Source organism: Salmo salar, chromosome ssa12, assembly GCF_905237065.1.
Source record: "Salmo salar chromosome ssa12, Ssal_v3.1, whole genome shotgun sequence".
Taxonomy (NCBI): Eukaryota; Metazoa; Chordata; class Actinopteri; order Salmoniformes; family Salmonidae; genus Salmo; species Salmo salar.
Window position 1 is genome coordinate 19,963,463 of NC_059453.1, and position 22,560 is coordinate 19,986,022.

Below are 22,560 nucleotides of genomic sequence, written 5' to 3' on the forward strand. Positions count from 1 at the left end.
TTCTTGTGGCAACAGGTCACAAATCTTGCTGCTGTGATGGCACACTGTGGTATTTTACCCAGTAGATATGGGAGTTTATCAAAATTGGGTTTGTTTTCTAATTCTTTGTGGGTCTGTGTAATCTGAGGGAAATATGTGTCTCTAATATGGTCATACATTTGGCAGGAGGTTAGGAAGTGCAGCTCAGTTTCCACCTCATTTTGTGGGCAGTGTGCACATAGCCTGTCTTCTCTTGAGAGCCATGTCTGCCTACGGCGGCCTTTCTCAATAGCAAGGCTATGCTCCCTGAGTCTGTACATAGTCAAAGCTTTCCTTAAGTTTGGGTCAGTCCCAGTAGTCAGGTATTCTGCCACTGTGTACTCTCTGTTTAGGGCCAAATAGCATTCGAGTTTGCGCTGTTTTTTTTTTCTCTCTATCTTTCGGTCACAATATCTCTCTCCCTCTCCCCCCTCTCTCTCTCTGTCACAATATCTCTCTCCCTCTCCCCCTCTCTCTCTCTGTCACAATATCTCTCTCTCTCTCCCTCTCCCCCCTCTCTCTCTCTGTCACAATATCTCTCTCCCTCTCCCCCCTCTCTCTCTCTGTCACAATATCTCTCTCCCTCTCCCCCTCTCTCTCTCTGTCACAATATCTCTCTCTCTCTCCCTCTCCCCCCTCTCTCTCTCTGTCACAATATCTCTCTCCCTCTCCCCCTCTCTCTCTCTGTCACAATATCTCTCTCCCTCTCCCCTCTCTCTCTCTGTCACAATATCTCTCTCCCTCTCCCCCTCTCTCTCTCTGTCACAATATCTCTCTCCCTCTCCCCCTCTCTCTCTCTGTCACAATATCTCTCTCTCTCTCCCTCTCCCCCCTCTCTCTCTCTGTCACAATATCTATCTCTCTCTCCCCTTCCTCCCCCTCCTCTCTCTCTATCTTTCTGTCACATTATCTCTCTCTCCCCCCTCTCTCTCTCTTTATGTATTTCTCTCTCTCTGTCCGTATCTTATCTTGAACACCTGCTAGGTCCAGATGTCTTACTGGTGGATGATTGGTTCAGTGTGAACTTTTGAAGTTGCAAAACTTTATTCTGTAACTGTATAGTGCAGTGGTTGTCAATTCAAGTCTGTAACTGCTGCTTGCATTTTCTCCCTGGTTTGTTAGCTGATTGTTCTCATGTCACCGATTGTAGACCTCAATGTCCGCCCGTCCGTCCCCCCGTCCGTCCGTCCATCCCCCCGTCCGTCCGTCCGTCCGTCCCCCCGTCCCTATTAGGTTCTGGCCCAGGCCCAGGCCCAGGACTCTAACTGTTGTAAATCACCCCAATGGAAAAACACTGTTATTGTCCTATTAGGTTCTGGCCCAGGCCCAGGACTCTAACTGTTGTAAATCACCCCAATAGAAAAACACCGTTATTGTCCCATTAGGTTCTGGCCCAGGCCCAGGACTCTAACTGTTGTAAATCACCCCAATAGAAAAACACTGTTATTGTCCTATTAGGTTCTGACCCAGGCCCAGGACTCTAACTGTTGTAAATCCCCTCAATAGAAAAGCACTGTTATTGTCCTATTAGATTCTGGCCCAGGCCCAGGCCCAGGACTCTAACTGTTGTAAATCACCCCAATGGAGAAACACTTTTATTGTCCTATTAGGTTCTGGCCCTGGCCCAGGACTCTAACTGTTGTAAATCACTCCAATGATAAACTTCAAATATGAAAGCTCCATAAAATTTGTATCTCTCTTTCATTCTTACTCCTTCTCTTACTTCTACTTGTATCTCTGCCTCTACTCTTTCTCTTTAAATCACTCTCTCTATTTTTCTCTCTCTTTCTCTCTTTATGTCTATTTCTCTCTCTACTGTATATCTCTCTCTTTCTCTCTACTGTATATCTCTCTCTTTCTCTATCTACTGTATATCTCTCTTTCTTTCTCTACTGTATCTCTCTCTCTCTCTACGTTATATCTCTCTGTTTCTCTCTCTCTACTCTTTCTCTCTTTATATCTATCTCGATCTCGCTCCCCCCACCCATCTTTATCACTTTCACCATCTCTCTTTTTCTCTTTCTCTGCCTTTTCCATCTCTGTATCCTCCATTTCTCTTCCCCCTCTCCCCCTCTCCTCCATCTCTCTTCCCCCTCTCCCCTCTCTCCTCCATCTCTCTCCCCCCTCTCCCCTCTCTCCTCCATCTCTCTTCCCCGTCACTCCTCCCTCTCTTCCCCCTCTCCCTTCTCTCCTCCATCTCTCTTCCCCCTCTCCCCTCTCTCTTTCCTGTTCTCTCTTAATCTTTCTTCAACATTGTTTACATAAGCGGATGCCAGATGGATGGACCTGTTTCTATGTTTCAGTGCCAAGCCTATATTCAGTGTGTGCACCAGTGAAATGCTTCCCCAACCATGTCTGTGTGTCCCTCATCCTCCCCTGCAGTAGTGTGACTGGCACACACAGCGAGGAATGGCAGGGAGGAGGGTGTTAACCCCCCCAAACACACACACAAACACACACACACACGTGCGGTGCAGAAAACAAGCAGAAGGAGTGGATTACAAGAGCAGCACAGCTCCGACAGCGCTTAACTTTTGGACCCGTGCCTGTTTGTTTGTACTATGGATAAGGTTGATGTCTATGCACATGAGGGGTGGCCCTATCCCAGTCTGTTGTCCTCACATGCTTCAAGATGTCCATCATTGTTCCTGTACCCAAGAAACTGAAGGTAACTGAACTAAATGACTATCATCCTGTATCACTCACTTGTGTCATCATGAAGTGCTTTGAGAGAATAGTTAAGGATCATATCACCTCCACCTTACCCGATTCCCTAGACTAGTGTTGGGTGTGTGTGTGTGTCTGGAGAATTCTACACATTTTGCCATGGGGCGGAGAGAACATTTTGCAAATGTATAACTACTTTCATGCAAATTTCAACGTTTTAGTATTTTAGTGCAATTGAGATTGCGTCACCTATGGATCTGTTTGATCTGTATGCAAATTAGAGTGTGTCTAGGGTGTCTGGGATGGGATGAGTTGATGTGTGCCATAACCAGCCTTTCAAAGCACTTCATGATTACCAATGTGAGTTCTACAGGGCAGTAGTCATTCTGGCATGAAGCCTTAGATTTAATGATTACCAATGTGAGTTCTACAGGGCGGTAGTCATTCTGGCATGAAGCCTTAGAGTTAATGATTATCAATGTGAGTTCTACAGGGCGGTAGTCATTCTGGCATGAAGCCTTAGAGTTAATGATTACCAATGTGAGTTCTACAGGGCGGTAGTCATTCTGGCATGAAGCCTTAGAGTTAATGATTATCAATGTGAGTTCTACAGGGCGGTAGTCATTCTGGCGTGAAGCCTTAGAGTTAATGATTACCAATGTGAGTTCTACAGGGCGGTAGTCATTCTGGCGTGAAGCCTTAGAGTTAATGATTACCAATGTGAGTTCTACAGGGCGGTAGTCATTCTGGCATGAAGCCTTAGAGTTCTTGGGAACAGGAATGATGGTAGTCAGTGTATGACATGTGGGCATTACAGAGGTTAAAAATGACTGTGAGTATGCCTGCCAGCTGTTCAGCGCATGCTCTGAGAAAGTGCCTTGGAATATCGTCCGGCCCCGCGGCCTTTCGAGTGTTGACCTGATTACCTTACCCACATGAGCATCGGAGAGTGAGATCATCCAGTCCTCTGAATCGGCGGGGGCCCTCATGCATGGCACGGTGTTGTTATTGTCGAAGCCTGCATATAATGCATTGAGTTTTTCTGGTAGAGAGGCATCATTGGGCAGATCACGGCTTGGTCTTCCTTTGTAATCTGTAATGGACTGTAGCCCCTGCCACATGCAACATGTGTTGGAGCCTGTGTAATATGATTCCACCTTATTCCTATATTGTCCTATTGCTTGTTTGATGACTCTGCTGCAGAGGTTATAGCGGGACTTCTTGTACTGTTCCTGGCCTCAGCCGTAGCCTCAGGGTTGCCTGTGATAGTCCTGTGTACGGTAGCCTTGTCCTTTAGCATGCTAGCTCAGTGCTACGCAATGCATGCCAAGGGCAGCAATAGCATTAGCTTTAGCTGAGTGGCACTGATCGTAATGTGTAGGAGCGCTTCCTAGCTATGTAGCTAGCCCTGCCTGCAGCACTGAGAGAGGGAGAGAGTGGAGGGATCAGTGACAGGGATCACTAATATACTGATGGTTTCTACAAATGTTTTCTCTCTCTCTCTCTCTCTCTCTCTCTCTCTCTCATATGAAATAACTCATATGGAATCATGTAGTAACCAAACCAGTGTTAAACAAATAAACATATATTTTGTATTTGAGATTCTTCAAAGTAGCCACCTTTTGCTTTGATGACAGCTTTGCACACTCCCTGGCATTCTCTCAACCAGCTTCATGAGGTAGTCACCTGGAATGCCGTATCACTGCAGAATGCTGTGGTTGCCATGCTGGCAAAAGAGAGAGAGAGAGCGAAGGGGGGAGTATAGAATGATGTAATCCACAGACTGGATGCTGGGACTGCACTCAGAAATATTACCCTTCTATTCTCTCCCATAAAACAGAGGAATTAACTGACAGAAAGCATGAAAACACCCAGAGAGCTCTGTAGCACTGGCTGAACTGGATAATGGTTGATAGACAAGGCTCAGAGGGAGGGTCAGAATAGTACTCAACTACGACACAGCCTCAGGAAACCCTATACCAGTCAATCAGATCAGTAAGATTCACATGTTTTTGTCCCCCACAACCTATAACGCTAATGTCTACTACAGCAGTATTAGTGTCAGAGCACAAAGGCAAAGAGAGGTGCAGAGAGGCATAGAGAGGCACAGAGAGGCGCAGAGAGGCGCAGAGTGGTGCAGAGAGGCACAAAGAGGCACAGAGAGGCACAGAGAGGCACAGAGAGGCACAGAGAGGCACAGAGAGGCCTAGCGAGGCACAGCGAGGCCTAGCGAGGCCTAGTGAGGCCTAGCGAGGCCTAGCGAGGCACAGCGAGGCACAGCGAGGCACAGAGAAACACAGAGAGACACAGAGAGGCACAGAGAGGCACAGCGAGGCCTGGCGAGGCACAGCGAGGCCTAGAGAGGCACAGAGAGGCAGGGACAATCAAAAGACAGATGAAGGGAAAGCCTTCAGTCAGACAAAGGGACAGACAGACAGACAGGCAGACAGACAGACAGACAGACAGACAGACAGACAGACAGACAGACAGACAGACAGACAGACAGACAGACAGACAGACAGACAGACAGACAGACAGACAGACAGACAGACAGACAGACAGGACATTTCATCATTCCGCTGTAGCTGTAGAGTTAATTGATGTGTGTGTGTGTATAGAAACAGCTGCTGCAGGTTGGCAGAGGGGAGAGGGGAGAGGAATTTCAATTAGGGGAAGTCGTGGGAGCGATGTGTGATGTGTGATTGAAGTGTGTGTGTGTTTTTATTTGTATTTGTCTATTTGTGTGGGTATTTGCATGTATTCTAGTGTTGGTTCGTGGTGTGTGTGTGTGTGTCTCTTCTTTGTGAGTGTGTTTGTTTATACACTATATATACAAAAGTATGTGGACACGAATGAGTGGATTCAGCTATTTCAGCCACACCCGTTGCTGACAGGTGTATAAAATCGAGCACACAGCCATCCAATCTCCATAAACAAAAATTGGCAGTAGAATGGCTTTACTGAAGAGCTCAGTGACTTTCAATGTGGCAGCGTCATAGGATGCCACCTTTCTATCAAGTCAGTTTGTCAAATTTCCACCCTGCTAGAGCTGCCCCGGTCAACTGTAAGTTCTGATATTGTGAAGTGCAACAACAGCTCAGCCGTGAAGTGTTTGGCCACACAACTCACAGAACGGGTCCGCCAAATGCTGAAGCGCGTAGCACATAAAAATGGTCTTTCCTCTGTTGCAACACTCACTACCGATTTCCAAACTGCCTCTGGAAGCAACGTCAGCACAATAATTGTTCGTCGGGAGCTTCATGAAATGGATTCCCATTGCCGAGCAGCGGCACACAAGGCTAAGATCGCCAGGCGCTATGCCAAGAGTCAGCTGGAGTTGTGTGTGTGTGTGTGTGTGTGTGTGTGTGTGTGTGTGTGTGTGTGTGTGTGTGTGTGTGTGTGTGTGTGTGTGTGTGTGTGTGTGTGTGTGTGTGTGTGTGTGTGTGTGTGTGTGTGTGTGCATATGCCTATGCATCTCCAACATCAACTATCCTCCTCTTCCCCTCCAAGCTGCCAACTTCTCAATGAGAACAGATGGGAGATTATAATTGATATATAGCTGTGATGGGAGGCCTGTATATTTATATATATTTATGCATACATCAAATCTGTGGTAGAGAGACGTGTAGCTGTTACAGTGAGGTAGAGAGACATGTAGCTGTTACAGTGAAGTAGAGAGACATGTAGTTATTATTGTGAGGTAGAGAGACATGTAGCTGTTATAATGAGGTAGAGAGACATGTAGCTGTTACAGTGAGGTAGAGAGACATGTAGCTGTTACAGTGAGGTAGAAATACATGTAGTTGTTACTGTGAGGTAGAGAGACGTAGCTATTACAGTGAGGTAGAGAGACATGTAGTTGTTATTGTGAGGTAGAGAGACATGTAGCTGTTACAGTGAGGTAGAGATACATGTAGCTGTTACAGTGAAGTAGAGAGACATGTAGTTATTATTGTGAGGTAGAGAGACATGTAGCTGTTATAGTGAGGTAGAAAAACATGTAGTTGTAATAGTGAGGTAGAGAGACATGTAGCTGTTATAATGAGGTAGAGAAACATGTCGTTTTTACAATGAGGTAGAGAGACATGTAGCTTTTACAGTAAATGTAGCTGTTACAGTGAGGTAGCGAGACATGTAACTGTTACAGTGAGGTAGAGAGACATGTAGCTGTTACAGTGAGGTAGAAAGACATGTAGCTGTTACAGTGAGGTAGAGAGACATGTAGCTGTTACAGTGAGGTAGAAATACATGTAGTTGTTACTGTGAGGTAGAGAGACGTAGCTATTACAGTGAGGTAGAGAGACATGTAGTTGTTATTGTGAGGTAGAGAGACATGTAGCTGTTACAGTGAGGTAGAGATACATGTAGCTGTTACAGTGAAGTAGAGAGACATGTAGTTATTATTGTGAGGTAGAGAGACATGTAGCTGTTATAGTGAGGTAGAAAAACATGTAGTTGTAATAGTGAGGTAGAGAGACATGTAGCTGTTATAATGAGGTAGAGAAACATGTCGTTTTTACAATGAGGTAGAGAGACATGTAGCTGTTACAGTGAGGTAGAGATACATGTAGCTGTTACAGTGAGGTAGAGAGACATGTAGCTGTTACAGTGAGGTAGAGAGACATGTAGCTGTTACAGTGAGGTAGGGATACATGTAGTTGTTACAGTAAGGTAGCGAGACATGTAGCTGTTACAGTGAGGTAGAGAGACACAGTGGAGGGAATGTGTATAGAGGGGGTGTTTCAACTAGTCACGACCAGCTGTTGTCGGACTCAGGCCAGGATTACTCACACACACACACACACACACACACACACACACACACACACACACACACACACACACACACACACACACACACACACACACACACACACACACACACACACACACACACACACACACACACACACCCTGGTGAATCTGTAAGCAGGAGGTGTAACAGGACCTCGTTATAACTCTCACACCAAGAATACACACACCTCGAATGACAACAGAAGGGTAGACACACAGACACACACACAGACATACACACAGACGTCAATCACGACAACAATGGAAGGCTAGATACAGAGAGGAGAAGAGAAGAGAAGGAAAGAGAGAGGAAAGGGGAGGGTGGAAAGAGGAGAGAGAGGAAAGGGGAGAGAGAGGAAAGGGGAGAGAGAAGAAAGGGGAGAGAGAGGAAAGGGAAGAGAGAGGAAAGGGGAGGGAGGAAAGGGGAGAGAGGAAAGGGAAGAGAGAGGATAGGGAAGAGAGCAAAGGGAAGAGAGGAAAGGGAAGAGAGGAAAGGGGAGAGAGGAAAGGGGAGAGAGGGAAGGGGAGAGAGAAGAAAGGGAGAGGAAAGGAGAGAGGAAAGGGGAGAGAGAGGAAAGGGGAGAGAGGAAAGGGGAGAGAGAGGAAAGGGGAGCGAGGAAAGGGGAGAGAGAGGAAAGGGGAGAGAGAGGAAAGGGGGGAGAGAGAAAAGGGATAGAGAGAAAAGGGGAGAGAGAGGAAAGGGTGTTGGAGTGAGGTGGAGGAGAGGAGCATAGAGCAGAGGGGAAGGGAAGGGATTGATATAAAAGAGGAAAGGAGGATGGTGTGTGTGTGTGTGTGTGTGTGTGTGTGTGTGTGTGTGTGTGTGTGTGTGTGTGTGTGTGTGTGTGTGTGTGTGTGTGTGTGTGTGTGTGTGTGTGTGTGTGTGTGTGTGTTTATCTGTGTGTGGCCCCTTGTTCTGCTGCTAAACTCCCCCTTTGAGACTAAATATATTGCATCCATTGATCATCTGTTCATTATTGGTGTACCACATTCCTTCCCAAAGGGACTTACACAGGCGTTTTGTATGACTTCTTATGCCAAATGTGTTACTGGTACTGGTACTGTGTGTGCATGTGCGTGTGCGTGTGTGTTTATTTATTTATTCAGTGAATGTGTCCAAAATCTGTCTTGCCTACTACTTACTAAAACTACATACTGTGTACTAATTGTACTACATACTATTAAACGTACTGTTTAGTAAAAACCAATGCGTTGTTTCTGGCTATTTGTTCATTTTGGTATGTGTGTGTGTTTGTTGGTATGTGTGTGTGTTTGTGTCAGGCTTTAGCAGGGATATGGCTGTGATTACTGTTACTAAAAGATGGGAACACGCTTGTAATGAGACAATGGCCGTGTCTGAAAACCCGTTCTTGCCTTCTAAATAGTAGGCATTTTGGGTATCTGTCACGTTGGTATGACGGATCGGGAGACAGACGCAGGAATGCGTAATCGTTTTTTTTATTCCGCCCCAAATTACGGCGTGCCGTGTAAAGTCACGGGGACGAAGACCAAACAAACACCATACAAAACACAGGGTTGAAACCCAAACAAAAGAGCGAGGAGTACCTCGAATAAATAACAATGATAAATTGTTAATAACAATCGAATAAATAACAATGATTAACACACGGGACGAGACCCGTAATCATCTGGCAATCCACAATGGCACTAAAACCCAAACACACAGCACAGGTACTCACAGGCACCAACGGACATTGTAACAATAACCGACAGCACCATGTTGAACAAAGGGCAGATATACAAGTACAATCAGTGGGAATAGGGGCCGACGCACTAGCAGTGCAACAACACCGGCCTCGAGGGCAATCACAGGAACGCAGTGCGGGTCTATCAGGACCCGATGCAGCTGCCGAAGTTGAAGTTGCGGCGGTGTTGGGCGGACCGGTTGTGGCGACGGCGGAAGGGTCAGTTGTGGCTGCTAAAGTTGCGTCGTCGGACGGCCGTGTTGTGGCGACTTCGGACGACCCAGTTGCACGCAGCATCGTCGGACGGGCCATTCCCCCAGTCTCCCTTAATGGTTGATTATTCTGTCACGCTGGTATGAAGAGATTCAGGAGACAGGAGCAGGAATGCGTAGCAGGGTTTTTTTATTTTACCCAAATTACGGCGTGCTGTGTAAAGGCACGGGGACGAAGACCAAACAACACGTACTTGTGCATGTGCGAATTAAAACTTGAAACGTTTTACGAAACAGTATATTCTAAATAGTTTGTAGTATGGTTAGTACACAGTAGTTTAAGTAAGGCCATAGTTCTCTGGTTAACATTCAAGAAGGACATAGAAGCAGCGAAAACATGGATTGTTGTGGATTGATCAGGAAAAGCATCTCGAAACAGAGATGGTGAGAGAATTAGAGAGACAGACAATGTGTGCTTATTTCTGTCTCGGCCCTATCTCAAATTGGTGCAAAACTGATCCAAATTGGCAGGACCCATTTTCAGGCGCTCAACCCTTTCTCCCTCTCCCATCTCTCTCTATCTCCACTCTCTCTCCAATCTCTCTCCCTATCTCTCTCCATCCAATCTCTACCTGATGAGGCAGAGTAATTGATAAAGTGCAGGGCAGCAGTTCTACAGTTGTACTCTATAGCTTCTATTGTCAGTCCCCCCAGTTCTCTGCTCTTCTCTCCAGTAGAAACATGGCTGTCATATTAGATTATGAGGAGATCTAGGAAAAGAGATGCCATGCTGTAATGGGAATAGGACCATCTAGTAGGATTCTCACTATGCCCAATGCACTTTAAACTTTATGTTCATGGCTGATTCAACTTCTGCCATTTAATAATCAACTTATTTAAGAGGCAAAGATGGTATCAAGAAGTGTCTAGGGGAGTAGGGCTTGGAGAGGATAGGGGATAGTTTCTAAGGGAGTAGGGCTTGGAGAGTAAAGGAGATATTTTCTAGGGGAGTAGGGCTTGGAGAGGATAGGGGATTGTTTCTAAGAGAGTAGGGCTTGGAGAGTATAGGAGATAGTTTCTAGGGGAGTAGGGCTTGGAGAGGATAGGGGATAGTTTCTAGGGGAGTAGGGCTTGGAGAGGATAGGGGATAGTTTCTAGGGGAGTAGGGCTTGAAAAGGATAGGGGATAGTTTCTAGGGGAGTAGGGCTTGAAAAGGATAGAGGATAGTGTCTAGGGGAGCAGGGCTTGGAGAAGATAGGGGATCGTTTCTAGGGAAGTAGGGCTTGGAGAGTATAGGAGATATTTTCTAGGGGAGTAGGGCTTGGAGAGGATAGGGGATAGTTTCTAGGGGAGTAGGGCTTGGAGAGGATAGGGGAAAGTTTCTAGGGGAGTAGGGCTTGAAAAGGATAGGGGATAGTTTCTAGGGGAGGAGGGCTTGGAGAGGATAGGGGATAGTGTCTAGGGTAGTAGGGCTTGTAGAGGATAGGGGATAGTTTCTAGGGGAGTAGGGCTTGGAGAGGATAGGGCGTAGTTTCTAGGGGAGTAGGGCTTGTAGAGGATAGGGATAGTGTCTAGGGGAGTAGGGCTTGGAGAGGATAGGGGATAGTTTCTAGGGGAGTAGGGCTTGGAGAAGATAGGGGATCGTTTCTAGGGGAGTAGGGCTTGGAGAGGATAGGGGATAGTTTCTAGGGGAGTAGGGAGAGGATAGGGGATAGTGTCTAGTGGAGTAGGGCTTGGAGAGGATAGGGGATAGTGTCTAGGGGAGTAGGGCTTGGAGAGGATAGGGGATAGTGTCTAGGGGAGTAGGGCTTGGAGAGGATAGGGGATAGTGTCTAGGGGAGTAGGGCTTGGAGAGGATAGGGATAGTGTCTAGGGGAGTAGGGCTTGGAGAGGATAGGGGATAGTGTCTAGGGGAGTAGGGCTGGGAGAGGATAGGGGATAGTTTCTAGGGGAGTAGGGCTTGGAGAGGATAGGGGATAGTGTCTAGTGGAGTAGGGCTTGGAGAGGATAGGGGATAGTTTCTAGGGGAGTAGGGCTTGGAGAGGATAGGGGATAGTTTCTAGGGGAGTAGGGCTTGGAGAGGATAGGGGATAGTTTCTAGGGGAGTAGGGCTTGGAGAGGATAGGGGATAGTTTCTAGGGGAGTAGGGCTTGGAGAGGATAGGGGATAGTTTCTAGGGGAGTAGGGCTTGGAGAGGATAGGGGATAGTTTCTAGGGGAGTAGGGCTTGGAGAGTATAGGGGATAGTTTCTAGGGGAGTAGGGCTTGGAGAGGATAGGGGATAGTTTCTAGGGGAGTAGGGCTTGGAGAGGATAGGGGATAGTTTCTAGGGGAGTAGGGCTTGGAGAGGATAGGGGATAGTTTCTAGGGGAGTAGGGCTTGGAGAGGATAGGGGATAGTTTCTAGGGGAGTAGGGCTTGGAGAGGATAGGGGATAGTGTCTAGGGGAGTAGGGCTTGGAGAGGATAGGGGATAGTTTCTAGGGGAGTAGGGCTTGGAGAGGATAGGGGATAGTTTCTAGGGGAGTAGGGCTTGGAGAGGATAGGGGATAGTTTCTAGGGGAGTAGGGCTTGGAGAGGATAGGGGATAGTTTCTAGGGGAGTAGGGCTTGAAAAGGATAGGGGATAGTTTCTAGGGGAGTAGGGCTTGGAGAGGATAGGGGATAGTGTCTAGGGTAGTAGGGCTTGTAGAGGATAGGGGATAGTTTCTAGGGGAGTAGGGCTTGGAGAGGATAGGGCATAGTTTCTAGGGGAGTAGGGCTTGTAGAGGATAGGGATAGTGTCTAGGGGAGTAGGGCTTGGAGAGGATAGGGGATAGTTTCTAGGGGAGTAGGGCTTGGAGAGGATAGGGGATCGTTTCTAGGGGAGTAGGGCTTGGAGAGGATAGGGGATAGTTTCTAGGGGAGTAGGGAGAGGATAGGGGATAGTGTCTAGTGGAGTAGGGCTTGGAGAGGATAGGGGATAGTGTCTAGGGGAGTAGGGCTTGGAGAGGATAGGGGATAGTGTCTAGGGGAGTAGGGCTTGGAGAGGATAGGGGATAGTGTCTAGGGGAGTAGGGCTTGGAGAGGATAGGGGATAGTGTCTAGGGGAGTAGGGCTTGGAGAGGATAGGGGATAGTGTCTAGGGGAGTAGGGCTTGGAGAGGATAGGGGATAGTGTCTAGGGGAGTAGGGCTTGGAGAGGATAGGGGATAGTGTCTAGGGGAGTAGGGAGAGGATAGGGGATAGTGTCTAGTGGAGTAGAGCTTGGAGAGGATAGGGGATAGTTTCTAGGGGAGTAGGGCTTGGAGAGGATAGGGGATAGTGTCTAGTGGAGTAGGGCTTGGAGAGGATAGGGGATAGTTTCTAGGGGAGTAGGGCTTGGAGAGGATAGGGGATAGATTCTAGGGGAGTAGGGCTTGGAGAGGATAGGGGATAGTTTCTAGGGGAGTAGGGCTTGGAGAGGATAGGGGATAATTTCTAGGGGAGTAGGGCTTGGAGAGGATAGGGGATAGTTTCTAGGGGAGTAGGGCTTGGAGAGGATAGGGGATAGTGTCTAGGGGAGTAGGGCTTGGAGAAGATAGGGGATCGTTTCTAGGGGAGTAGGGCTTGGAGAGGATAGGGATAGTTTCTAGGGGAGTAGGGCTTGGAGAGGATAGGGGATAGTGTCTAGGGGAGTAGGGCTTGGAGGGGATAGTTTCTAGGGGAGTAGGGCTTGGAGAGGATAGGGGATAGTTTCTATGGGAGTAGGGCTTGGAGAGTATAGGGGATAGTTTCTAGGGGAGTAGGGCTTGGAGAGGATAGGGGATAGTTTCTAGGGGAGTAGGGCTTGGAGAGGATAGGGGATTGTTTCTAGAGGAGTATGGCTTGAAGAGGATAGGGGATAGTTTCTAGGGCAGTAGGGCTTGAAGAGGATAGGGGATAGTGTCTAGGGGAGTAGGGCTTGGAGAAGATAGGGCATAGTTTCTACGGGAGTAGGGCTTGGAGAGGATAGGGGATAGTTTATAGGGGAGTAGGGCTTGGAGAGGATAGCGGATAGTTTCTAGGGGAGTAGGGCTTGGAGAGGATAGGGGATAATGTATAGGGGAGTAGGGCTTGGAGAGGATAGGGGATAGTTTCTAGGGGAGTAGGGCTTGGAGGGGATAGTTTCTAGGGGTGTAGGGCTTGGAGAGGATAGGAGATAGTTTCTATGGGAGTAGGGCTTGGAGAGTATAGGGGATAGTTTCTAGGGGAGTAGGGCTTGGAGAGGATAGGGGATAGTTTCTAGGGGAGTAGGGCTTGGAGAGGATAGGGCATAGTTTCTAGGGGAGTAGGGCTTGTAGAGGATAGGGATAGTGTCTAGGGGAGTAGGGCTTGGAGAGGATAGGGGAAAGTTTCTAGGGGAGTAGGGCTTGGAGAGGATAGGGGATAGTGTCTAGGGGAGAAGGGCTTGGAGAGGATAGGGGATAGTGTCTAGGGGAGTAGGGCTTTGGAGAGGATAGGGGATAGTGTCTAGGGGAGTAGGGCTTGGAGAGGATCGGGGATAGTGTCTAGGGGAGTAGGGCTTGGAGAGGATAGGACATTTCTTATAGATAGTGTCTAGGGGAGTACGGCTTGGAGAGGATAGGGGAAAGTTTCTAGGGGAGTAGGGCTTGGAGAGGATAGGGGATAGTGTCTAGGGGAGAAGGGCTTTGAGAAGATAGTGGATAATGTATAGGGGAGTAGGGTTTGGAGAGGATAGGGGATAGTGTCTAGGGCAGTAGGGCTTGGAGAGGATAGGGGATAGTTTCTAGGGGAGTAGGGCTTGGAGAGGATAGGGGATAGTGTCTAGGGGATAAGGGCTTGGAGAAGATAGTGGATAATGTATTGGGGAGAAGGGTTTGGAGAGGATAGGGGATAGTATCTAGTGGAGCAGGGCTTGGAGAGGATAGGGGATAGTGTCTAGGGGAGTAGGGCTTGGAGAGGATAAGGGATAGTGTCTAGGGGAGTACGGCTTGGAGAGGATAGGGGATAGTTTATAGGGGAGTAGGGCTTGGAGTGGATACGGGATAGTTTCTAGGGGAGTAGGGCTTGGAGACAATAGGGGATAGCTGTTAGGGACCAGGGAATCGTTGGTAGGGTTTGATTTGGGACTTGGAAACTACTGATTCTATTCTGGTCCTTGTTAAATCCTTCTAGACACATGTCTTCTTTCCCGTTGGAGTTAGCCTGCATTAACTCTCTTTCTCTCTCCAATCTCTCTCTCCAATCTTTTTCTCTCTACACTCTCTCCCTCCTCTCTCTCTCTCTCTCTCTCTCTCTCTCTCGCTCTCCAATCTCTCTCTCTCTCTCTCTCTCTCTCTCTCTCTAGCTCTCCAATCCCTCTCTCTCAATCCCTCTCTCTCAATCTCTCTCTCTCTTCAATCTCGCTCTCTCTCCAATCTCACTTTCTCCCTCTCTCTCTCTCGCTCTTGCTCTCCAATCCCTCTCTCTCAATCTCTCTCTCCCTCCTCTCTCTCTCTCTCTCTTGCTCACCAAACTCTCTCGCTCTCTCTCTCTCTCTCTCTCTCTCCCTCCCTCCCTCCCTCCCTCCCCAGGAGTGAAACTGTAAATTTGATGTATTGTTTTTGTAAGGTCCTCTTTCCCACTGGAGTTAGCCTGAATGAACTGTCTTGGTTGACTGGATCACTGTCTCTGTATCTCCCCAAACACCTCCACACACCTGTCCTCACCTCCCACTCCCCCTCTGGAGTTAGTCTGCAGTCTGGGCCTCTATCTGCACTCACTGACTAGCAAGGAGAAACAGGCTTCACAGCTAGGGGCTAGTGCTTATTCCCTAGGAGCTAGTTTTTAAGAGCTTGGGGCTAGAGGCAAGTAGCTATGGTTTGATTTGGTACTACTCATTCTAGACCTGGCTAAATCTCTCTTCAATGTCCTCTTCTCCCCCTCTCTCCCTGTTGAGCTAGCCTGCAGTAATACTGTCTGGTTTGAAGGTTAGGAGCTAAGGGCTAGGGGTTGATTTTGGGACTGAGGCAATTTTCTCTACACCCTTAATGTATCATCACACCTGATCTCATCTCTTCCTCTCTCCCTGTGGAGTGTGTTCCTCTCTCTGCAGTAAGACTGTCTGTCAGTCTAGCTCAGCGCAATGCTCCAGTGCATGGTTGAGTTCTCTCTGACTCCTCTGTCTTGGGTCTGGCAGACTCTCTGTTCTGTTAGCCCAGGTATCTGCAAATTCAGTAGTGTTTCTACAGTTTGTATTCCTGCATATTAAACTGAGACTTCACCTTTGTTCATTCCTGCAGTTGAGATGATTATGATGAGGTAATGGATGCCTGGGGGTGTTCTAGGGTTGAATCTTACTTTCCTTATCTCTCTTTCAGTCTCTCTCTCTCTCTCTTTCCCCCCCTCTCTTTTCTCTCTCCCACTATCTCTCTCTCTCTCTTTCTCCCCCTCTCTTTTCTCTCTCCCTCTCTCTCTCTTTCCCCCTCTCTCTCTCCTTCACTCTGTTTCTCTCTTTCTCCCTCTCTCTTTTCTCTCTCCCTCTCTGAACTCTTTCCCTCTCTCTCTCCTTCATTCTGTTTCTCTCTTTCTCCCTCTCTCTTTTCTCTCTCCCTCTCTCTTTCTCTCTCTTTCTCCCCCTCTTTTCTCTCTCCCTCTATCTCTCTCTCTTTCCCCTCTCTCTCTCTCTCCTTCACTCTGTTTCTCTCTTTCTCCCCCTCTCTTTTCTCTCTCCCTCTATCTCTCTCTCTCTCTGTCCCCTCTCTCTCTCTTCAGGTACAGGAATGGACTGGAAGTAGGTCTGGATCCCAACATTCCATCTTTCCCGCTCCATTTTCCACCTTTTCTGGTATTTTTCTCACATTCACCCTTTTTCTTTCAAGCTTTAACAAAGCAGAAGCTTCCATCTGTCCCTGCATTTGCAGGTCTAATAGGTTATTGCTTATGCACTTACAGACACCTACTGTGAGTAGGAGTGGATCAGAAAAGAAAGAGGAGAGGTGGAAAGCAGAGAAGCAGATACACAGGTGTGCAGTGAGAGGAGTAGCACCCGGTTTTATGGTTTCATGGTCCTTCACTCCGGAAAATTAACTTGTAGTGTGTGTGTGTGTGTGTGTGTGTGTGTGTGTGGTGTGTGGTGTGTTTCATGGTCCTTCGAGCCGGATAGGACTATTACCTCCTCTCCGACACTTTCTAGTTCGGCATCCATAGTAGGGAATCATTCAGTTGTCTGACTAGTTTTGTCTGTCAACTAAGGGAGTTTGGTCTGACAACTGAGGGACTTCCTAATATGGATGCCGTATGGACTGAGGGTTGTGTTCTAAACTCTATGGATGACTGGTTATCTGGTTGCATTAGGGGTGAACATTTATTCACATCCAGTTTTACAGATACAGAAGTAAGAATACAAATAAATGATCTGTGCCGTTACTGCGTTTCACTCTGTTTTCTTTTAACAGGTTGAACTAGAAAAATACCACTAACAACCTTGAGAATATCTAATAAGGACAGAGGGTTTGTTCAGTTCAATAGTGTGAGTTTCAACAGTTTGTAACTGTATTGTGTTCCTGTTTCTCCAGGATGGTAGAGTACTCTTTGGACCTCCAGAACATCAACCTCTCAGCCATCAGGACAGTCAGGGTCCTCAGACCCCTCAAAGCCATCAACAGAGTTCCAAGTAAGTCTCCCATAGATACCACCATCACACAATACCTGCCTGATCGAGTCCCAGATCTGCTAACACTATGGCAAGACAGCACAGATCTGAGACCAGGCTACATGCATATTCTCCACTAGTATTACACTGAACAGAAATATAAATGCAACATGCAACAATTTATATAGTTTTACCGAGTTGCAGTTAGGGCTGTGGCGGTCATGACATTTTGTCAGCCTGTTATTGTCAAGCGAATAACTGCCGGTCTCACGGTAATTGACAGTAAATTAGCATATAGATATTTAGCATCTTCTGGCTTCCACACACAGCCTACAAGCCACTAATGCAGGCCTTTGGAACATCTACATTTCAAAAGTCTAATAAATCCATGTAATATAGCCTACACCTTCACAATAAATCCATGATTTATTTTAGACGGGTCTAAAGAAGCATGATATGAAGAAAATGTAGTCTATTTCAGACGAACAGAATAGCATACTCTGAGTTGTCCTTATGTGTCACGGCTGTTTAAAGAAGCGGACCAAAGTGCAGCGTGTGTTTCGTTCCACATATTTATTTAGACTGTGAAACTTTATGCAATACAAAATAAACTGAAGGACAAAACAACAAACCGTGACGCAGAGGAGAAACAAACACTATTCAAAATATAATCACCCACAAAAACAGGAAGAAAAACCGCTACTGAATATGATCTCCAATCAGAGGAAACGAGGACCAGCTGCCTCCAATTGGAGATCAACCCCCAAAAAACAACATAGAAATAGAAAAACTAGAACTTAAACATAGAAATAGACAACATAGAATAACACAAAACACCCCCTGTCACGCCCTGACCTACTATACCATAGAAAATCACATCTTACATCTTACTATGGTCAGGACGTGACAGTACCCCCCCAAAGGTGCAGACTCCGAATGCACCTAAAACAAAACAAACCACAAAACAAAAGGGAGGGTAGGGAGGGTGCAATTGTCTATGGTGGCTCAAATGCAGTCCACATAACCTCCAGCAGAGGAGGCGGCTCCGGTTCGGGACGTACTCCCCGCTCCACCCGCTGCTTCTGCTTATTACCACCTGACCGTGGATCGTCTTCGAAAGAACCGGACTGTAGATCATTGCTGGAGGTTCTGGACTGCAGGCCGCCGCTGGAGGTTCTGAGCTGCAGGCCGCCGCTGCAGGCTCCGAGCTGCAGGCCGCCGCTGGAGGCTCCGGGCTGCGGAGCGTCGCTGGAGGCTCCGGGCTGCGGAGCGTCGCTGGAGGCTCCGGGCTGCGGAGCGTCGCTGGAGGCTCCGGACTGGGGAGCGTTGCTGGAGGCTCCGGACTGCGGAGCGTCGCTGGAGGCTCCGGACTGGGGATGCGCACTGGAGGTCTGATGCGTGGGGCTGGCATAGGTGGCGCCAGACTGGTAACACGCACCTCAGGTCGAGTGCGGGTAGGATGCACAGGACGTACTGGGCTGTGAAGGCGCACTGGAGGCCTGACGCGTGGGACCAGTACAGGTGGCACCGGGCTGATGACATGCACCTCAGGGCGAGTGCGGAGAGGAGGCACAGGACGTACTGGGCTGTGGAAGCGCACTGGAGGGAGAGTGCGAGGAGCAGGCACAGGACGTACTGGGCTGTGGAGGCGCACCGGAGGTCTGATGCGTGGGACCAGTACAGGTGGCACCGGGCTGCTGACACGCACCTCAGGGCGAGTGCAGAGAGGTGGCACAGGGTATACTGGGCCGTGGAGGCACACTGGAGGTGTGGAGCTTATGGCTGGCACAACCCGTCTTTGCTGGATGCTCAACCCAGCTTGACAACTGCAAGGCGCGGGCACAGATCGCACCGGCCTGTGAGTGCGCCCTGACGACACAGTGTGCATCACTGCATAACACGGTGCTTGCCCCGTCACTCGCTCCCCACAGTAAGCACGGGGAGTTGGCTCAGGTCTCCACCCTAACTCAGCCAAATTCACCGTGTGCCCCCCCCCCCCAAGTTTTTTTGGGGGGTGCCTCTTGGGCTTCCGTCGTTGGGCTAGCTCCTCATAGCGTCGCCGTTCCGCTTGCTCCGTCTCCACCTGCTTCCAGGGCAGGGTCTTGTCCCCTGCCATTACCTCCTCCTAGGACCAGGACGTCCTCCACTCTCTCTTCTCCCGGTACGCTGCTTGGTCCTTTTGTGGTGGGTGATTCTGTCACGGCTGTTTAAAGGAGTGGACCGAAGTGCAGCGTGTATTTCGTTCCACATATTTATTTAGACTGTGAAACTTTATGCAATACAAAATAAACTGAAGGACAAAACAACAAACCGTGACACAGAGGAGAAACATACACTACTCAAATATAATCACCCACAAAAACAGGAAGAAAAACCCATACTAAATATGATCTCCAATCAGAGATAATGAGGACCAGATGCCTCCAATTGGAGATCAACCCCCCAAAAAACAACATAGAAATAGAAAAACTTGAACTTAAACATAGAAATAGAAAACATAGAAAAACACAAAACACCCCCTGTCACACCCTGACCTACTCTACCATAGAAAATCACATCTTACTATGTGTCACAACTTTCAAGGTAGCAGGAAACGGGTGAGTCAGGCGCAGGAGACTAGAGGTCCGTAGAATATATGTTTAATAAAGTCCAGAGTGAATACAGCGACTAGGCAGGGTGCAAACCACAAACAAGAGGGAGAACAGCTCCAAACTCAAAAATACACGGGGCGCAGCCCAGCAACCCTAAGACCTATCAAAATTAGTTGCGTACATAAACACATAGAAAAATAATCCAGCCCATTAACCTCGACGTAACACAAAACAATCCCAAACAAATCCCAAACAAAAAACGGACAAAGTAAATACCCCCCCACTAATTACAAACAAGGAACAGGTGCGTACTAAACAGACATAACCAACAGACACATGAAACATGGATCGGTGGCAGCTAGTAGGCCGGCGACGACGACCGCCGAGCGCCGCCCGACCGGTGAGTGGCGCCACCTTCTGTGGACGTTGTGACACTATGGTCAGGACGTGACATTATGTTAGGCCCTGATTATGGCTATGCCATTTGGTTAGAATTCCGTGGCATTATTTTATATTATTTTAAAGTATGAAGAATAAAATTAAACAAAGCTGAATAAAATATAAAGGATATTTTCTCCAAACATGCGGCTATTCTGTGTTGAGCAGATAAAAAATAAACTGGACCTCCTATATCCTTAATTTAGTTATTTATGCAACTTTAGTTGTGATACATACGTTGGGCTATATGTTTTGATGTGTAATACATTATAAGGCTGCATGACGGGACTCTAAAGATGATTTGAAAAACGTCGCAAGCTGCACGCACAATTTGACAATCACCTGATAATATTCCCACCAGGCCTCACATTTCTCTGCAGCATCCCCCTTCTGTGGCCACAATGTCCTCTAAAAAAAAACATGCCTTTTGCGGCCAAAGTGGCCTTGGGGCCTTGGGCTGAATATAATAGGCTAATTACAGTATAATTCCCTTCTCCCGGCTGCCGTGCTCCGAGGCACCTCTCACTCACGTCTAGTAGGTTATAGCCAATGCCCGTCACTTGATCAGGTCCTTCTCACAGGCGTTTCAGCTAAGACGTAGGCTACAAGTGAATGAAGACAGGGAAGCAGCTGCGCTCATTATATATATATATATATACATACATACCTCTTTCAGCAGAAGCACTAGCCTATGTCAATCTACTATCCCCCATCGTACAAAAGTTGACCTATTCTATTGATAGACTTGTCCTTCTGTGTGTTACGATCGTCAAAAGGAGTGGACCAAAACGCAGCGTGTTGAGTGCTCATATTTATTACTATAACACTTAAACAAAGAAACAAAGAAACAAAATGAAAGAAAACAGTTCCGTCAGGCAACAGACAACTAAACGGAAAACAACTACCCACATAAACCCAGGTGGGAAAAGGCTGCCTAAGTATGGCTCCCAATCAGAGACAACGATAGACAGCTGCCTGTGATTGGAAACCATACCCGGCCAAAACATAGAAATAAAACACATAGAATGCCCACCCCATATCACACCCTGACCTAACTAAACAGAGAAAAACGGCTCTCTCAGGTCAGGGCGTGACACTGTGCAATAAATACATATTCCAAACATACTCTGGGACAGTTGTGGGATGCGATAGATCCCAAATGATTACAACCACTCGCATAAAAAAAAAATGTTTAAAAGCAATGAGGTCTATCGTTTAGCTTAAAATGTTTGTTAAACTATTAGGCAATTTTTTTCACATTATAAGCGCAGTAATACACTCACGGCAGTAGGCTAAGCGTGAATGTTCCTAAATGCAATCAATTAGCGGGAAAACACTGTTCTCGAATTGACGGTAAATGCGATTATGGATGTAATGCTTTATTATAATGGTGCATTTTTATGGCAAAAAATATCTTCTAGAAACTTTCTGCCTATGTATGCCATTTAGGCTCTACACCAGTTATAAAGCGGATTAATGTGCTTAATTTGAACCTCTATGGGACCCCTTCCCGTTCTCATCCCGGTAACGGGATTGCTTGACAAGATAGCAAAAATCGAATAATTTAAATTTCTCAAACAATCAACTATTTTACACCATTTGAAAGATAACCATCTCCTTAATCCAACCACGTTGTCCGATTTCAAAGAGGCTTTACGGCAAAAGCATAAAGTTAGATTATGTTAGGACAGTACATTGACAAAACATTACACACAGCTATTTTCAATGCAAAGACAGGCGTCAGCAAAAGCAGAAAACCAGCTAAAATTATGCACTAACCTTTGACAATCTTCATCAGATGACACTCCTAGGACATTATGTTAGACAATACATGCATTTTTTGTTCTATCAAGTTCATATTTATATCCAGAAACAGCATTTTACAATGGCGGTGATGTTCAGAAAATATTTATCCTCCAAAACTGCCGGTGGAATCTGCGCTACAATTTACAAAATTACTATTCGAAAACATTGGTAAAATATAATATTGTCATTCAAAGAATTATAGATTAACATCTCATGAATGCAACCGCATTGCCAGATTTCAAAATAACTTTACTGGGAAATCACACTTTGCAATAAACAAGGTACTATGCTCAGAAAAATAGGCTAGGCGATACAGACTAGCGCCATCTTGGAACCATCTAAAATCAAATATACTATTGTAAATATTCCCTTACCTTTGATTATCTTCATCAGAAGGCACTTCCAGGAATCCCAGGTCCACAACAAATGTTGTTTTGTTCGAAGAAGTTCATAATTTATGTCCAAATAGCTCCTTCTTGTTAGTGCGTTCCGAAGGCTACTCAAAATGTACGAAGCGCGCGGGACTTGTCGTCACGAATGTGCAATTTTTTTTTATTTACGTTCGTTCAAACATGTCAAACGTTGTATAACATAAATCTTTAGGGCCTTTTTCAATCAGAAATTCAATAATATTCAAGGTGGACGATTGCATTGTCTTACAAAATGTTTCGGAACGAAAGAGTACCCACGGGCACGCGCATCATAGTAGTAATGGCCCTCCCCCTATGACAAACTTCCA

At 46.9% G+C, this 22,560-nt stretch overlaps 1 protein-coding gene across 1 annotated transcript in view; it reads left to right on the top strand.

Moving 5' to 3' along the window:
• Nucleotides 1-22,560, top strand: part of LOC106593365 (voltage-dependent T-type calcium channel subunit alpha-1I) — a 134,296-nt gene that overhangs the window by 25,510 nt on the left and 86,226 nt on the right. Inside the window, exon 5 of the mRNA XM_045692073.1 lies at nt 16,910-17,007. Within this exon, the coding sequence (XP_045548029.1) occupies nt 16,910-17,007 (98 nt within the window). The remainder of the gene's footprint in view (nt 1-16,909; nt 17,008-22,560) is intronic.